The sequence below is a fragment of the Melopsittacus undulatus genome (genome assembly GCF_012275295.1).
Source record: "Melopsittacus undulatus isolate bMelUnd1 chromosome W unlocalized genomic scaffold, bMelUnd1.mat.Z SUPER_W_unloc_1, whole genome shotgun sequence".
Taxonomy (NCBI): Eukaryota; Metazoa; Chordata; class Aves; order Psittaciformes; family Psittaculidae; genus Melopsittacus; species Melopsittacus undulatus.
This window is the reverse complement of record NW_022993942.1, coordinates 2,533,109-2,547,731: the sequence shown is the minus strand read 5'-3', so window position 1 is coordinate 2,547,731 and position 14,623 is coordinate 2,533,109. Positions and strand designations below refer to the sequence as shown.

At 41.2% G+C, this 14,623-nt stretch overlaps 1 protein-coding gene across 2 annotated transcripts in view; it reads right to left on the bottom strand.

Annotated features, from left to right (window-relative positions):
- LOC117438174 (uncharacterized protein KIAA0355-like) overlaps positions 1-14,623 on the bottom strand; it is a 114,526-nt gene that overhangs the window by 61,486 nt on the left and 38,417 nt on the right. The window contains exon 1 of one of the 2 annotated variants that reach the window (XM_034073635.1): positions 5,203-5,787. The exons of the other annotated variant lie outside the window; for it this stretch is intronic. Coding sequence (XP_033929526.1) covers positions 5,203-5,697 — 495 coding nt within the window. The 5' untranslated portion in view covers positions 5,698-5,787. Of the gene's footprint in view, positions 1-5,202; positions 5,788-14,623 lie in introns of those variants that run through there. 2 annotated transcript variants of the gene reach the window in all.

The following is a 14,623-nucleotide window of genomic DNA, read 5'->3' as shown; positions in this document are numbered from 1 at the left end:
AAGACACTTTTAAGCACCATGTAGCTAAACCAAGACTCATTGTTCACATTTTGCAGTACTGAGGCTGCTGCAAACCTTCACAGAACATGAGGAAATACACAAACTTTTTTCCAGTTTTAATCCCCCCACCCCCCAGATTTCCTTTAATGCTTTTATTAATAGAAGTACAGTTTTACTGCAGTCTTCCAGCTTACAACAGATCTGGAAAACTTAACACAAAACACACTCTTGTTCCCCTTGAGTTGCAAACTGTTTATCATCCATACAGGCACAAAACACCTGAGAATTCAGAGTTTTTTTGAAAGGGGAAAATGAAAGGCAGAAAACAAAAATCAGCATTTGCATTTCTGAAATTAAGAAACCTTGGGAAACTCAATCTGTCACCAACACTTTGATCAGAAGTCACCTTCTTACACATCCTGGCAGACAGCTCTGAACTAGCAAGCTTTGTTCTGCTAGAAAACAGTAAATGTATTAAAACCCTCACCCACTGTGGCTACAGTCCAGGTTGCACCACCTTTTTTTAGTCCAAATCCAAATCAGTCTACGTTCATCAAAATTTGACATTTTCTTGATACTGCCTGCCCTGGTGGCTAGAGACTACTACACTAGATAAAAATGTGTGGCACTTCAGAAAAGCTCTCTGCTAAATTTCTAAAACCAAACCTGCTTTGCTTATATTTCTCATTCTTCCTCAAGACATACAGCCTTTGTTGAGGCAGGCTTAAGAAAAGCATGTCTTCCTTAGCTGGGCTCATGCACAGAAAAAGCCTTGTCCTCATGAATTTCAGGTTCTGTCCTCCCACGCCACCATGAAGTACAACCTACCTCTCAATGTTTCTGTAATACCAGACTCTACCCCTCAAACAAAAGGCTCTGGAGTACCTCTTCATAGGATAATGCTGAGCTGCCACTCAGACATTCAACTCTCACTCAATTCTTTCTCAGAGTTTTAAGTTCTTTCAGTCATCACTACAGAAGCTACAAAAGCGACTTCAGATACTACTGTATTTTCCCCATATATTTTCTAAGGGGACAATTACACTGCCTCTCACACTCTTTTCCCCTTGGTTTCCCTGGTCAGTGATCTCTGATAAAGTCATGCAAGCCTTTCATATTTTTCCTGTTTCCACTGTGAATTTTTTAATCCTGATGATAGTTTTAAGAAACATTAACTTTTCTATAGATACGGGAAAAAAACCTCAACAAAAAAACAACTACGCTTTTATTAAGAATTTCAGCATGAATAGTTCAGTCTTCAAATCACAGAAATGCAGAGTAGGAGAGCCTCTCAGAGGTCACCCTACTGTCCCAAGCAAGGAGCAATTTCATCTGGGTTAGTTTTGCTAGATGCAAGTTTAACCTGTTCTGTAAGTTCTGCATGATGTAGGCTCCCTACCCTTTGTACCAATCCACATCAGCACTTCACTAACACTACAAAGTATTTCTACAGCATCTAATATTAATCCTGCCTTCTGAAATTGAAATTCATTACTTCTTGCTCCACCTTACGTGGACATAGAATCATAAAATAGTTAGGGTTGGAAAGGACCTTAAGATCATCTAGTTCCAACCCCCCTGCCATGGGCAGGGACATCTCACACTAAACCATGTCACCCAAGGCTCTGTCCAACATGGCCTTGAACACCGCCAGGGATGGAGCATTCACAACTTCCCTGGGCAACCCATTCCAATGCCTCACCACTCTTACAGTAAAGAATTTATTCCTTATATCCAATCTAAACCATTCTCCCTGGCTGATTTACAAAACAAACATTTGAGTCAGTATCAAAACCTTAAATTTTGCTGGTTCTCAAGCAAAAGCAGAACACAATACTTGTCTCATTACACAAAAGTTCCCATAAATATTAACTTTTTTTTTAAAAAGCTATATGCAAGATGCAGAGGCCTCCAATACCTAAAGGGGGCTTACAAGAATACTGGAGAGGAACTTTTTAACAAGGGCACATAGTGATAGTGAGACAAGGGGGGGGGCACAAAATTACGAAATGGAATACATAAACCTTTAAAATCAGTTTTAAGTAATGTTAAGTTTGATGGCTTTGTAACAGTAGTAACGGAAAATTACCCAGGTGCATGATACATAGAAAAAAATAGAGTACAGCTAGAGAACATACTGAGAATTCTCATATAAGATAAACTTATAGTTGACATAGTTTTAGGCCCTATGACCTTAGTACAAAATGAATGTAAGAAAAACAGTCTAGAAGAACAGGACACAGGGATAAAGAGCATCTGGGAATGGCAGGTGTCCAGGATGGCCTACAGTTAAACTAACTGATAAGTAGGAGGATAGGAGGGTTATTATATTTCTGGTGCTAACGAACCAATTAAGCTGGTATAAGCATCTACTACGCATGCTTCAAAGGCTGCTGGAAGTGATGAAGATTGTTGGAAGAAGTAAACGACCCTCAGAGACCACCACCACAATTTTGTATGCATGTGGGGAACTTCCTGGAAAATAACATAATCCATACGTAGCCTCATGAATATGTATGTATGCCCAGGGACTATATAAGGATGGCTTGTGCAGCAATATGGTGACACACATTAGGAGGAGCTATCCCCCATGTCTCCCAGCGCCGCAATAAAGAATACTTGCTTGTCAACTTGAAAACTTTGTTGGCAAGATTGTTCCTGGAGTTTAAGGGGGAATGGCTTTAAGCTGACAGAGGGGAGATTTACATTAGATATCAGGAAGTTCTTTCCTTTGAGGGTGGTGAGACACTGGCACAGGTTGCCCAGAGAAGCTGTGTCTGCCCCATCCCTGGCAGTGTTCAAGGACAGGCTGGATGGGGCTTTGAGCAACCTGGTTTATGGGAAGGTGTCCCTGTCTGTAGCAGGGGGTTGGAATTAGATGAGCTTTAAGGTCCCTTCCAACCCAAACCACTCTGTGATTCCACGGTAAAAGTACAATGACAAATGATCAGTTTCCACGAGATATACCTAAAACCAAAACCGAGCAATCCAGCTAGTTTTGCCTGTATTCTTTTTACATCTGTTCCTACCACAGAGCCACCTGTTGAGGATAGCATAGCAGGTGCACATGGAGCTCAAGAACATGGGTTGGATCTATACAGGTAAAGCAGGGACCAAAACAAATTTCTCCACCTTTGCTTTATGCTGGGAGGATATGCAGCCAACTTAAGCAAACAGTGCTTTGCTTTTGCTGGTGAACTCCACTCCCTGCTGAAGAAGCACTCTCTCCACACAGCATGTGGGGCAGGGTCTGAATTAACACCTAGAATTGCTTGACTAGGTTATAAAAGCAGTACATACATAGTATAGCTAAACATTGTGATGTTCTTAGATTCTCTTCAAAAATACCAGTCTGCAGAAGACATTTATAACAAATGTATAGCCAATCTTAATTCACTCTATACTAAGTATACAACACTTTAAATTGTCAGTCATATTTCTCACTACAATTATGTACTACAAAAGGCATTCTAGTTAACTACTTGTCCTGTGTTCAGCTGTAACAGTACTTTTCTGCCTTCTTGGTAGCTGGTGCAGTGTTGTTATTTAGACTATACTCCAAGAACAATGCTGATAACAGACTGATGTACTTAGTTGTTGCTAAGTAATGTTTACGCTGATCAAGGACTTTTCAGTCTCTCACGCTCTGCTAGTGAGGAAGGGCACAAGAAGACAGGAGGAAGGAGAGACAGGACACCTGACCCAAACTAGCTAAAGGGGTATTCCATACCACAGCATGCCATGACCATTATTTAAACTGGGGGCAGTTACCTGGAAGGCCCAGATCACTGCTCAGGTTGGGTTGGGTATCAGTCGGCAGGTGATGAGCAATTGTATTCTCTCCCCTTGTTATTTACCTTATCATTACTATTATTACTGGTGGCAGTAGTAGTGGTTTTGTATTACACCTTAGTTACTGGACTGTTCTTACCTCAACCTGTGGGAGTTACAGTCTTTCGATTCTCCTCCCCATCCCTCTGGGAGTGGGGGGGAGGAAGGGGGGGAAGTGAGTGAGCAGCTGCATGGTTCCAAGTTACTGGCTGGGCTTAAACCATGACACTACTTCATCCATAAGTTATGCAGTTAAGAAAGCAGATATATGCTGTGTGTATAACATTTATCCTTACAAAGTTACCTGAAGTCTACATCAAAAATAAGAGAACTCAAAAATCAGTTTTCAACACAGGATGAATTTCTGTAGGAATAACTCTGCAAAGACTGCTGTAAAGAAATACCTCAAAACACAAAGAACTACTTAAACCACCAGGGATTCATCTGTGACTGTCATTTAAAAATGCTTATTACAGAATTAAGACATTTACTATAGGAGAAATACCCAGCCAAGCATCATGAGATTCTCTTTTAACTTCAAACCATTCGAATTCTGGCTGTTGGGCACTTGCTACCAGCATATGGAAATTATAGCAAAGTCACAACAAATTTTTACAATACAAATCTCTCAGTCTAGCATGGTATTTCTCTTTTAAGCACAACAGCTCAAAGACAAAAATGCTTCAAAGGGTGATAAAATATTATTTCACACCAATTTCAATCATTAGTCAAGTAATATGTGGTTTTACACAAACACTGATGACAATACACCACTCCCCAGTGTTCAGGTTTCCTCTCAGAATGGATAACACTATAAGAATATATAAATTAATTTAGAATATGATGGCTTAAAAGTTAGAAATATTAGCTAACAAAACAGAAAACTGTTTAAAACTTCTATCTAGCTGGTTTGGAGGGGCAGGGTGCTGGGTTAGTTGTTTGGGGTTTATTATTCTTGTTTTGCATTATTATTTTTAAACTAAGCATGGTTTTCCCCAAGAAGAAAGAGGTTGTTGTATTGCTGGTTTTAAGTTTAAATCATATAGAAGATTACCATCTAGAATTATATAGATGGCACAATCTAATTGTACCTCATCTTTCTTATTTAATGAAATCTTTGAGTACAAGTTCTTATACAGAAATACCTATAAAATATTTAATTCAGCATAGTCAGAAGTCAGACACTGCAAATGACTTCAATTTCTTATGTTTTATTGAAAGTAGTAGAGCTTCTCTTTTTACCAGCATAGTCCACAAATACAAAGCAAAGCAGAAGGAACTTTTAGTGTAGAAGTGATTTCAAAGAGATGCCCAACTAAGAAGGAATGATACAAATTCACATGCAAAACAGTATCCCCCAAGGTAACTTACCTCAATGTCCTGTAGGCTGAACTCTTTCTGATCTTTAAAGTTTGCAGCTCCTGCACTCAGTTCCATCAGCATTTTTGCTATTTCTGGTTTTATTGTTGCCGTGAGTTGACTCGCTGCTTCCATAACATGTTCCTGCACATCTTTCAGTTTCATAGCTGCCTTAGAATACTGTGAGTTCTTAAATACACTGCTGAAGAGGTCTGTAAGGAAAGTGCTTGTATGGCAAAACACATTGAGTGCATCCAGGTATTTGGAGATTCCCTGCTGGATGTCTGCAATCGGAGTCATATGGGACACAGTGTGGCTGCAGCTGCCTGCAGCAGCTGAAGACACCAAAGGGGATGCTGGAGATGTAGATGCCAGTGGTGCACTCAGGGTCCTGCCTAGCTCAGGCATTTGATACTGCTGCTGTTGCTGTCCTTTTTGTTTGGAACTGCCAAGCAAAAAGCGCCGCTTATAGTCCATTTTGCTTTCTTGTGTACTGCAGCAATACATAAGTGAGTGCTTGTCCAAAAATTTCTTAAATTAACAATCACTTGTCAAATTCCTTCCTCAACTATATAGTTATGTACAGTAACAGTGGAGGACTGCATACATTGGTTTCACAAAAGGCATTTCAAAAAGGCAAGTGTCTGTATAATCTCTATCAGCAGTAAGGAAGGCAGCATTTGCTGACTTCATATTTTCAATGTTCAGTGCAGCCCTGTTGCAGTTATAAACTGTAGTCAAAAAGCAAGCCAAAATATCTTAATAATGCTCTGTCTCTTGTTTAGTATTCCATTCTGTGCACAGAAAAGTGATGTTGGAGCAGGGAAGTTACTACCTACAATTTATTCATAATGTCATCACTTGATGTTAAGTCTACGAAGTTATTTTTGTCAATGTAAATAATAGTTTCTGAAGCAATAGCTTAATACAGTTTTCCCATTAGTAATATAACGAAAAGTGGAGCAATTCTAAAAGAAGTGCAGAGGCTCCTTCCTTGAAAAAGCAAATCCTTAAGTCAGCAGACCAAATATCTTCAAATGTCTTTCCAGTCTGCCAAATTAGTTGCAGTGTCTCTTCTTAATACTGGAGGGGAAGAAAAAAAATAAAAATCTGGACTCTTTACAGAAGACTTTGCAGGTGTAACCGATTAAAAATTAAGAGTATTATTGCAAGCCTTCTTCCCCTATCCTTGTTTGTTGAAGTAGTTGTTTCTGTTGTAAAATTAAGAAGTGGTTCTTCCAGACTGCATTTGCCCTCAATTGGGAACTCATTACAAAAATGCACAAATGCATTTGTAAAGCCTCTAGGTCATTTCCGGGGGGGGGGGGGGGGGGGAGGTATTTAAGATGTTATGGAACAATGAGAAGGTTTAAGATTAACTCCTGTGGTTTCCCTGTATACTTCAAGGAATACAATGTCAACAACACACAAGACCAAAAGGGAGGGAGAGCTGTACTGATAGTCGAAAAGGCAGTTACAAGTTAGTGTCATCCTATTGACAGCCAGCATGGCTTCACTAGGGGGAAATCCTGCCTGACCAATTTGGTGGCCTTCTATGATGGGGCTACAAAAGTGATGGAGAGGGGTAAGAGCAGTTGATGTCATCTACCTGGACTTGTGCAAAGTGTTTTACACAGTCCCACACGACATCCTTGTCTCTAAATTGGAGAGACATCAATTTGATAGATGGACCACTCAAAGGATAAAGAACTGGCTGGATGGCTGCACGCAAAGAGGTGTGGTCAACCGTTCAATGTCCGGCTGGAGACCAGTAATGAGTGGTGTCCCTCAGGGATCGGTGTTGGGACCAGTCTTGTTCAACATCTTTGTCGGTGACATGGACAGTGGGATTGAGTGCGCCCTCAGCAAGTTTGCCAATGACACCAAGATGTGTGGTTCGGTTGATACACTGGAGGGAAGGAATGCCATCCAGAGGGACCTTTGACATGCTTATGAGGTGAGCTGAAGCCAATCACATGAAGTTTAATCATGACAAGTGCAAGGTCCTGCATCTGGGTCGGAGCAATCCCTGTCACAGCTACAGATTGGGCAGAGAAGAAATTTAGAGCAGCCCTGCGGAGAACGTCTTGGAGATATTGGTCGATGAGAAAATGAACATGAGCCAGCAGTGTGCACTCTCAGCCCAGAAAGCTGACTGTATCCTGGGCTACATCAAAAGGAGCATGATCAGCAGGTCAAAGGAGGTGATCCTGCCCCTCTACTCTGCTCTCGTGAGACCTCACTTGGAGTACTGTGTGCAGTTCTGGTGCCCTCAACATAAAAAGGACATGGAATTGTTGGAACAAGTCCAGAGGAGGGCCACGAGGATGATCAGGGGACTGGAGCACCTCCCATATGAAGACAGGCTGAGAAAGTTGGGGCTGTTCAGCCTGGAGAAGAGAAGGCTGTGTGGAGACCTGTCCTGGTTTGAGCAGTAGCAGTCATTTTTTCTCCTTCTTGGTAGCTGGTGCAGCACTGTGTTTTGACTTTCGGGCTGAGAATGGTTGCTGATAGCAAGTATGTTTTGAGTTACTGCTCAAATGTTTGGTTTGTTCAAGGCCTTTTTCTGAGCTCATGCTCTGCCAGGGAGGAGGGGAAGCCTGGAAGAAGGAGAGACAGGACACCTGACCCAGGCAAGCCAAAGAGGTATTCCATACCATAGCACGTCATACCCAGGAGGTAACCGGGAGAGAGCCGAAAGGGCTGGTGCTCTGGGGGGATGGAGGAGGTTTCGGTTGGTGCTTGGTCAGGCAGGGTGGGGTGAGTTATGGGTCAGTGGCTGGTGAGGTGTTGTATTCTCTTCACTTGTTATTTCCTTTATCATTATTATTTGTAGTAGTTGTAGCAGTAGTGATTTGTGCTATGCCTTAGTTATTAAATCGTTCTTATCTCAACCAGTGGGGATAAATTCTTTGGATTCTCCTTCCTAACTCTCCTGGAGTTGGGCGAGCAAGGGGGGAGTGAGTGAACGAGCTGTACGGACTTGGTTTAAACCACGACAAGACCTCATAGCAGCCTTCCAGTATCTGAAGGGGGCCTACAGGGATGCTGGGGAGGGACTGTTCATTAGGGACTGTAGTGATAGGACAAGGGGTAATGGGTTGAAACTTAAACAGCAGAGGTTTAGACTGGATATAAGGAAGAAATTCTTTACTGTTAGGGTGGTGAGGTACTGGAATGGGTTGCCCAGGGAGGTTGTGAATGCTCCATCCCTGGCAGTGTTCAAGACCAGGTTGGATGAAGCCTTGGGTGATATGGTCTAGTGTGAGGTGTCCCTACCCATGGCAGGGGGGTTAGGATTAGATGATCTTAAGGTCCTTTCCAACCCTAACTTCACCTGTCTGCCATGATTTTTCAAATATGATGGCCAGTGGCTTTGCAACTTCATTCGCCAGCTCCTTCAGGACCCACGGATGGATTTCATCAGGTCCCATGGACTTGTGTACATTCAGGTTCTTAAGATGGTCTCAAACCAGATCCTCTCCTACAGTTGGCCCAAGGTCTAGGTTTTCACAGTCCCTGCATCCGCCTTCCAGGACTTGGGTAGTACGGTCAGAGCCTTTGCCAGTGAAGACCGAGGCAAAGAAGTCATTCAGAACCTCAGCCTTCTCCAGATCCTGTGTAGCCAGTTCTCCTGAAAGTTTCCGGAGGGGGCCTACATTGTCTTTAGTCTGTTTTTTTAGCTACTACATACCTATAAAATCCCTTCCTATTATCTTTAACATCCCTTGCCAAGTTAAGCTCCAATTGTGCCTTAGCTTTCCTAACTTGGTCCCTAACTACCCTGACAACATCCCTGTATTCATCCCAGGCCACCTGTCCTTGTTTCCACCTTTTATAAGCCTCTTTTTTCCTGTGATTTTTTTTCAGCAGCTCCTTATCCATCCAAGGAGGTCTCCTGGCCCTCCTGCTGCACTTCCTTCTTACTGTCTAGGCCACACAAGCTTCTTCTGTCTGGGCAGTGATTAAGATGTCATCTACGTACTGCAATAGTTTTCCTTCTTCTGGTGGGGCTTCCCAGGATTCTAAATCTTTTGCCAGTTGTTCTCCAAACAGGGTGGGACTGTTCTTGAATCCTTGAGGCAGCACCGTCCATGTGAGATGAGCTCTGCGTCCACTCCTAGGGTTTTCCCATTCACATGCAAAGATTCTCTGGCTGGCTTTGTGGAGAGGGAGGCAAAAGAAGGCATCTTTCAAATCTACACCAGTAAACCAGGTTAGCTCTGGTGTAAGGCATGTTAACAGGGTATATGGATTTGCTACCACAGGGTAAAGATTTTCATTTATTTAGTTCACAGCTCGTAAGTCCTGCACTATCCGATATGTCCCATCAGGTTTATAGACCGGTAAAATAGGGGTGTTAAAGTCAGACTGGCACTCCTTTAATAGCCCTAATTGAAAGAAGTTTTCAATTATTGGGCAGATTCCTTCCCTGTCTTCCTTTTTCAAAGGGTATTGTCTGATTCTGACCGACTCTTTCCCTTCCTTGATCTTGACCTGTATCGGGGGGGCATTTTTGGCTTTTCCAGGTATATCTGTATGTAGCCCATACTCCCAGAAATACTTGGTCTAATACATCCTCTCTAATCTTTTCCCCTGTTTGATGTGTAATTAAAATTAAACTTCACATTTCTATGTATTGCTGGTCATTTACCTTTAAGGTGATCTCGCCTTTATTGAAGGTGATGACTGCCCCCAACTGTTCTAATAAATCCCTCCCCAAGAGAGCCTTTGTGGGGTTGGGCATATATAAAAATTTGTGAATGCCCCATTGTTTTCCTAATTGGTATTTTAATGGTTTACAAAAATACACCTTTTCACTTTGGCCAGTTGCTCCTTTTACAGTAATATATTCATCCCCTAAGGGTATCAGAGCTTCATTAAAAACCGAATATGTTGCGCCCGCATCAACCAAAAATTCCACCTCCTTTTCTTCTCATGATCACGTTTACAGGTTGAAGTCAGATATGCATACAATGGTCACAGTTATCCTAGGGGCTCATCATGGGGGTATGCTGGAAAGGGACTCTTCACTAGGGACTGTAGTGATAGAACAAGGGGTAATGGGTTCAAACTCAAACAGGGGAAGTTTAGATTGGATATAAGGAAGAAATTCTTTACTGTTAGGGTGGTGAGGCACTGGAATTGGTTGCCCAGGGAAGTTGTGAATGCTCCATCCCTGGTGGTGTTCAAGGCCAGGTTGGACAGAGCCTTGGGTGACATGGTTTAGTGTGAGATGTCCCTGCCCATGGCAGGGGGGTTGGAACTAGATGATCTTAAGGTCCTTTCCAACCCTAAATATTCTATGATTCTATGATTCTATAAATATATGTGTGTTTATATAAAGACGTGACTTCTTTTTTTTTAAATGTATTATGAATATATACCTTGCTACTCAATCCCATCACCATCATCTTTCTTTCTTCTGTGACAGAGTCAGAACTGCATTGACCTCATTACCTCTTAACCCATCAGCTAGGTTTGGGTGGGAAACCCCATACTAGTGTCCTGAACATGTAGCTTCCTACAGCATTCCTTGCTTTGAGAGGAACATTCTATTTCTTCAGACTGCAAAAGACACTGATTAACAATGTCAGGAGTTATCAAAAGGAAAGTATAATGTAAAGAAATACAATCTGTTCAATCAGCGTATCTAGTCCTAGCTACAAGTCACACATTAGGCCACTCTCTCCTTCCCCTACACATATGCATAACTTGATTTGATCAGATAAGGACATCTTCTCCTTACTGCAGCAACTGCAACACACAAAGCTAATATCAAACAGTAATTCATAATATTTTTTCCCCATAACACTTAAAAGAATCTAGATATAACAGGAAGGAGCCCTTTAATTCAACAACAAAAATGTTAATTTAGCTATTATATTTGAGATACAAAAACTATTAAAAATTGTCAAAATATTAGGGGAATAAATATTTCCTGACAAAATTTATTGTTTCCATCTGTCTGAACAAACAAGACATCAATTCATTCTCATAATGTGTTTTGACACATACATATAACACAAAAATCCCGCAGATAAAGAAGCAGGCAAGACACAGCAGGACAAAACAACATATAGACATAGTCTAGGGTGAGGCATCCCTGCCCATGGCAGGGGGGTTGGAATTATATGATCTTAAGGTCCTTTGCAACCCTAACCATTCTATGATTCTATAGAGCTAATGGTCACACCCACTAAAACAACAGACAAGTTTTTCAGGAAGTCATTGCTGCAGATGGTTCTGCTTCTGAGATCTAGAGCAAATATTCTTTTGTATTCCCACTTTTTAAAACATTATAAACATACAAACCCCAGCAGAAATTTCCATACATGTTTCAGCATCCCTTATTAAAGTACTCTAAGCTGATAACTTTGTGTCTTAACTACTTTATACTTCTCTCAGTGTCACACTGAATGTGTCAAAATGCAATAACCGTATTAAAAACAGAATTTTCTTGGAGGTCTTGATATCATATGCACAGCTGAAAATATTTTTCTCCTTGCTTACAAACTATGGTGCCTTACAGGGAAAAACATGAATAAATTGGTTTCTTGACTGCATATAAGTATAGACAGAACAAATGAGTTGGTTAATTTATATGCACTGTATAAGTAAATTGGTGATTATTTTCTCTAAGTAGACATGAACTTCATACTGCAGAAGAACTTCAGAAATTATCACAAAACACCTAAATGTTAATTAGTGCCAAAAGTAGAAAAAGCTAAGAAGGGGTTTTCAAGTTACACAGCACTGAATTAGACAAGCATATTAGAGATACACTACAATTTGGCGCTTCTTATTACATACTAAACCTTTCAGGATCAAACTAAGACACTGATAATCTGAAATGGTGTGGTATTTAGGTAATACACAGAACTGCTACATTCTATAAGAAAATTAATGCAAATGAATAGAAAAAAATAAAATTGTGGCTTTGTATTTTCTACAGCTATAAAAAAACATGATAAGTTATTGTACTTTACTTCTAGAGAATTTCATAGTCAAACCTGCAGGTATTGATTCAATTCTTGAGATACTTGTTTAGAGAAAGAAAAGCTACAGTTCTCAACACTAGGCATGTGGGTAATGCTACATGTCTTAAAGTTTCTATAATGAGATCTCCAACATGCTATGTACAAAATAAATACTCTTCCTTTTGCATCTTTTCCTCACAAAGTGACAGAGAATGCTCCCATGCTTTCCCCTCCCTTCTCCAGTGCTACAGTTCCCCTGCTGATCATGGTGCATGGATTTAAAGCAGGAACTCCATATTGTAACTACATGAACTTCATGCTATGTAATTCATCATATTAGGAAAAAAAAATAAAAAAAGCTTCATTCTAGTGATATAAGAGCATGTTATCAGCCCAAAACATACACCTTAAGCTTGTACTTACTTGCAGAAAACAGAAATATTCACAGAAATCAAGTGTAGAAAGTATAAAAAAAGTTAGCATGCCACTAACAATTTATTCCTTTATGTAATCAAGACCAAAGCAGCATTGTTCATGTACTATTAAATGTTATGAATAGAATATATAGTATAAAAACAAGCTCCACACTGAACACAATCCTGTTGAAAGCTGTAAAACTGGAAGAAGCTCACCCCATTATTTATGTTCTTACTTTAAGGAGTCAGTGCAATAGTTAAAGAACTGCTACTAGTTTGAATTATTTGAACTTACAGAGGATCAAGAAGCCATCTCCATGAGTTGCTCTAAAAATGGCCATATATGCATAGAGGAAACAGAAATTGCACAAAAATGAGTGCATATGCAAATAAAGTTCGCTACTGGTTTTTTAAAGTAACATCCAAAAGTTTTTCTTGGAAACTTCCTGAAAAATCAAAAACATTTTCTCCAACTTGCAAGAGACATAAATTAACAGGGAAGACTTTAAGACAAATGGAATTTGGCACCTCCCAGTTTCTGTTTTGGACCAGCAAAAAGGGGTCTAATCCCCACCTGTTCCATTTGGGATTACTCTGCTAGCAGAGGAGACAACTTTTTTCCCCTGAATGAACACAGGAAACTGAGCAGAGGAAATAGTGAGCAAAATGTATGTCTATCACTAGTTAGTTTAGTTACACAGTTACCCATACTTGTCAACTTCCTTTCAGCCAACTTTCACCTACAGGAATGCTTTACAGGCCATATTGGCTAAAATAGTATTGATTTTAAAAAATATATATATATCATGCTTTAAAAATGGTTCTGATCCCATTTCCCATTTTTAAAAACTGCTTGCAAAGGTGCTCATTGTGAATTCTGTTATCTTATCAGTGAATATGCAATATAATACAAAAGAGCAAGATGATCCAACATACCCGAGATAAAATTAAAACCAACATACAATATATGGATTACTTCCAAAAGATTTATGAGATACAGATTTCAAATCTCAGGATGAACTTAACACTGCAAGCACCATTCATGTAAAACAATCAAACATAGGACAAGGGATAATGGGTTAAAACTTAAACAGGGGAAGTTTAGATTGGATAATAAGGAGGAAGTTCTTTACTGTAAGTGTGGTGAGGCACTGGAATAGTATGACCAGGGCCTGGTCTGGGAGCTCTGCCTTGGCTGCCCCGGTGGTGGCCAGCGTAGGCACCCAGACAGAGACGGTAAGAGGGGAGGCTGTGGTGCAGAGCTCGGAGTGTAGAGAGTGCCTGCACTGGTCTTATGAGGGAAAGGTGCAGAATGGGCAGGGCTGCACTCGGTGCCCCCTGGTGGAGGTCCTCCTCAAGCAGGTGACTGAGCTGCAGGATGTTATCAATAAGCTGCAAGATGTCAGGGAAGCTGAGAGGAAGAAGGACTGCTTGCTCCAGACCCAAACAGTGCAGGGGCCTCAAGCTTCCCCTCTAACTCATGGAGAAAAGAAGGAGGCTGTTAACCTGGGAAGCTGGGAATTAGTAACAAAATAAAAATCAACAAAAGGAGGAAGAGGGCAATTAAAAGCAAAGGGCTTCCTCCTAAATCAACTGTCCCCACCCAGAACCACTTAGCTGTCCTGCAGGGGGCTGATGAGGAAATGCACTTGCACCAGAAACAGCCAGCTAGTGCACTGGTACAGAAGATCTCTACCGGTGCAGCCAAGAAAAAGTGGCAGGTGGTAGTAGTAGGGGATTCTGCCTTGAAAGGGACAGAAGCGCTCATCTGTCGGCCTGACCCGGTCGCAAGGGAGGTGTGTTGCCTACCTGGGGCACGGATCAGGGATGTTGCAGAGAGGCTGCCTGCTCTAGTAAGTCCCACGGACTATTACCCGCTTCTAGTGACACATGTGGGTGCTAGGGATATAGACAGTAGTAGCCTGAGGAGTATAAAGAAGGACTACAGAGCTCTGGGAGAGGTGGTCAGGGGCTCTGGAACTCAGATAGTCTTTTCGTCAATTCTCCAAGACACAGGGGAGGACCTTCCGAAGGCTA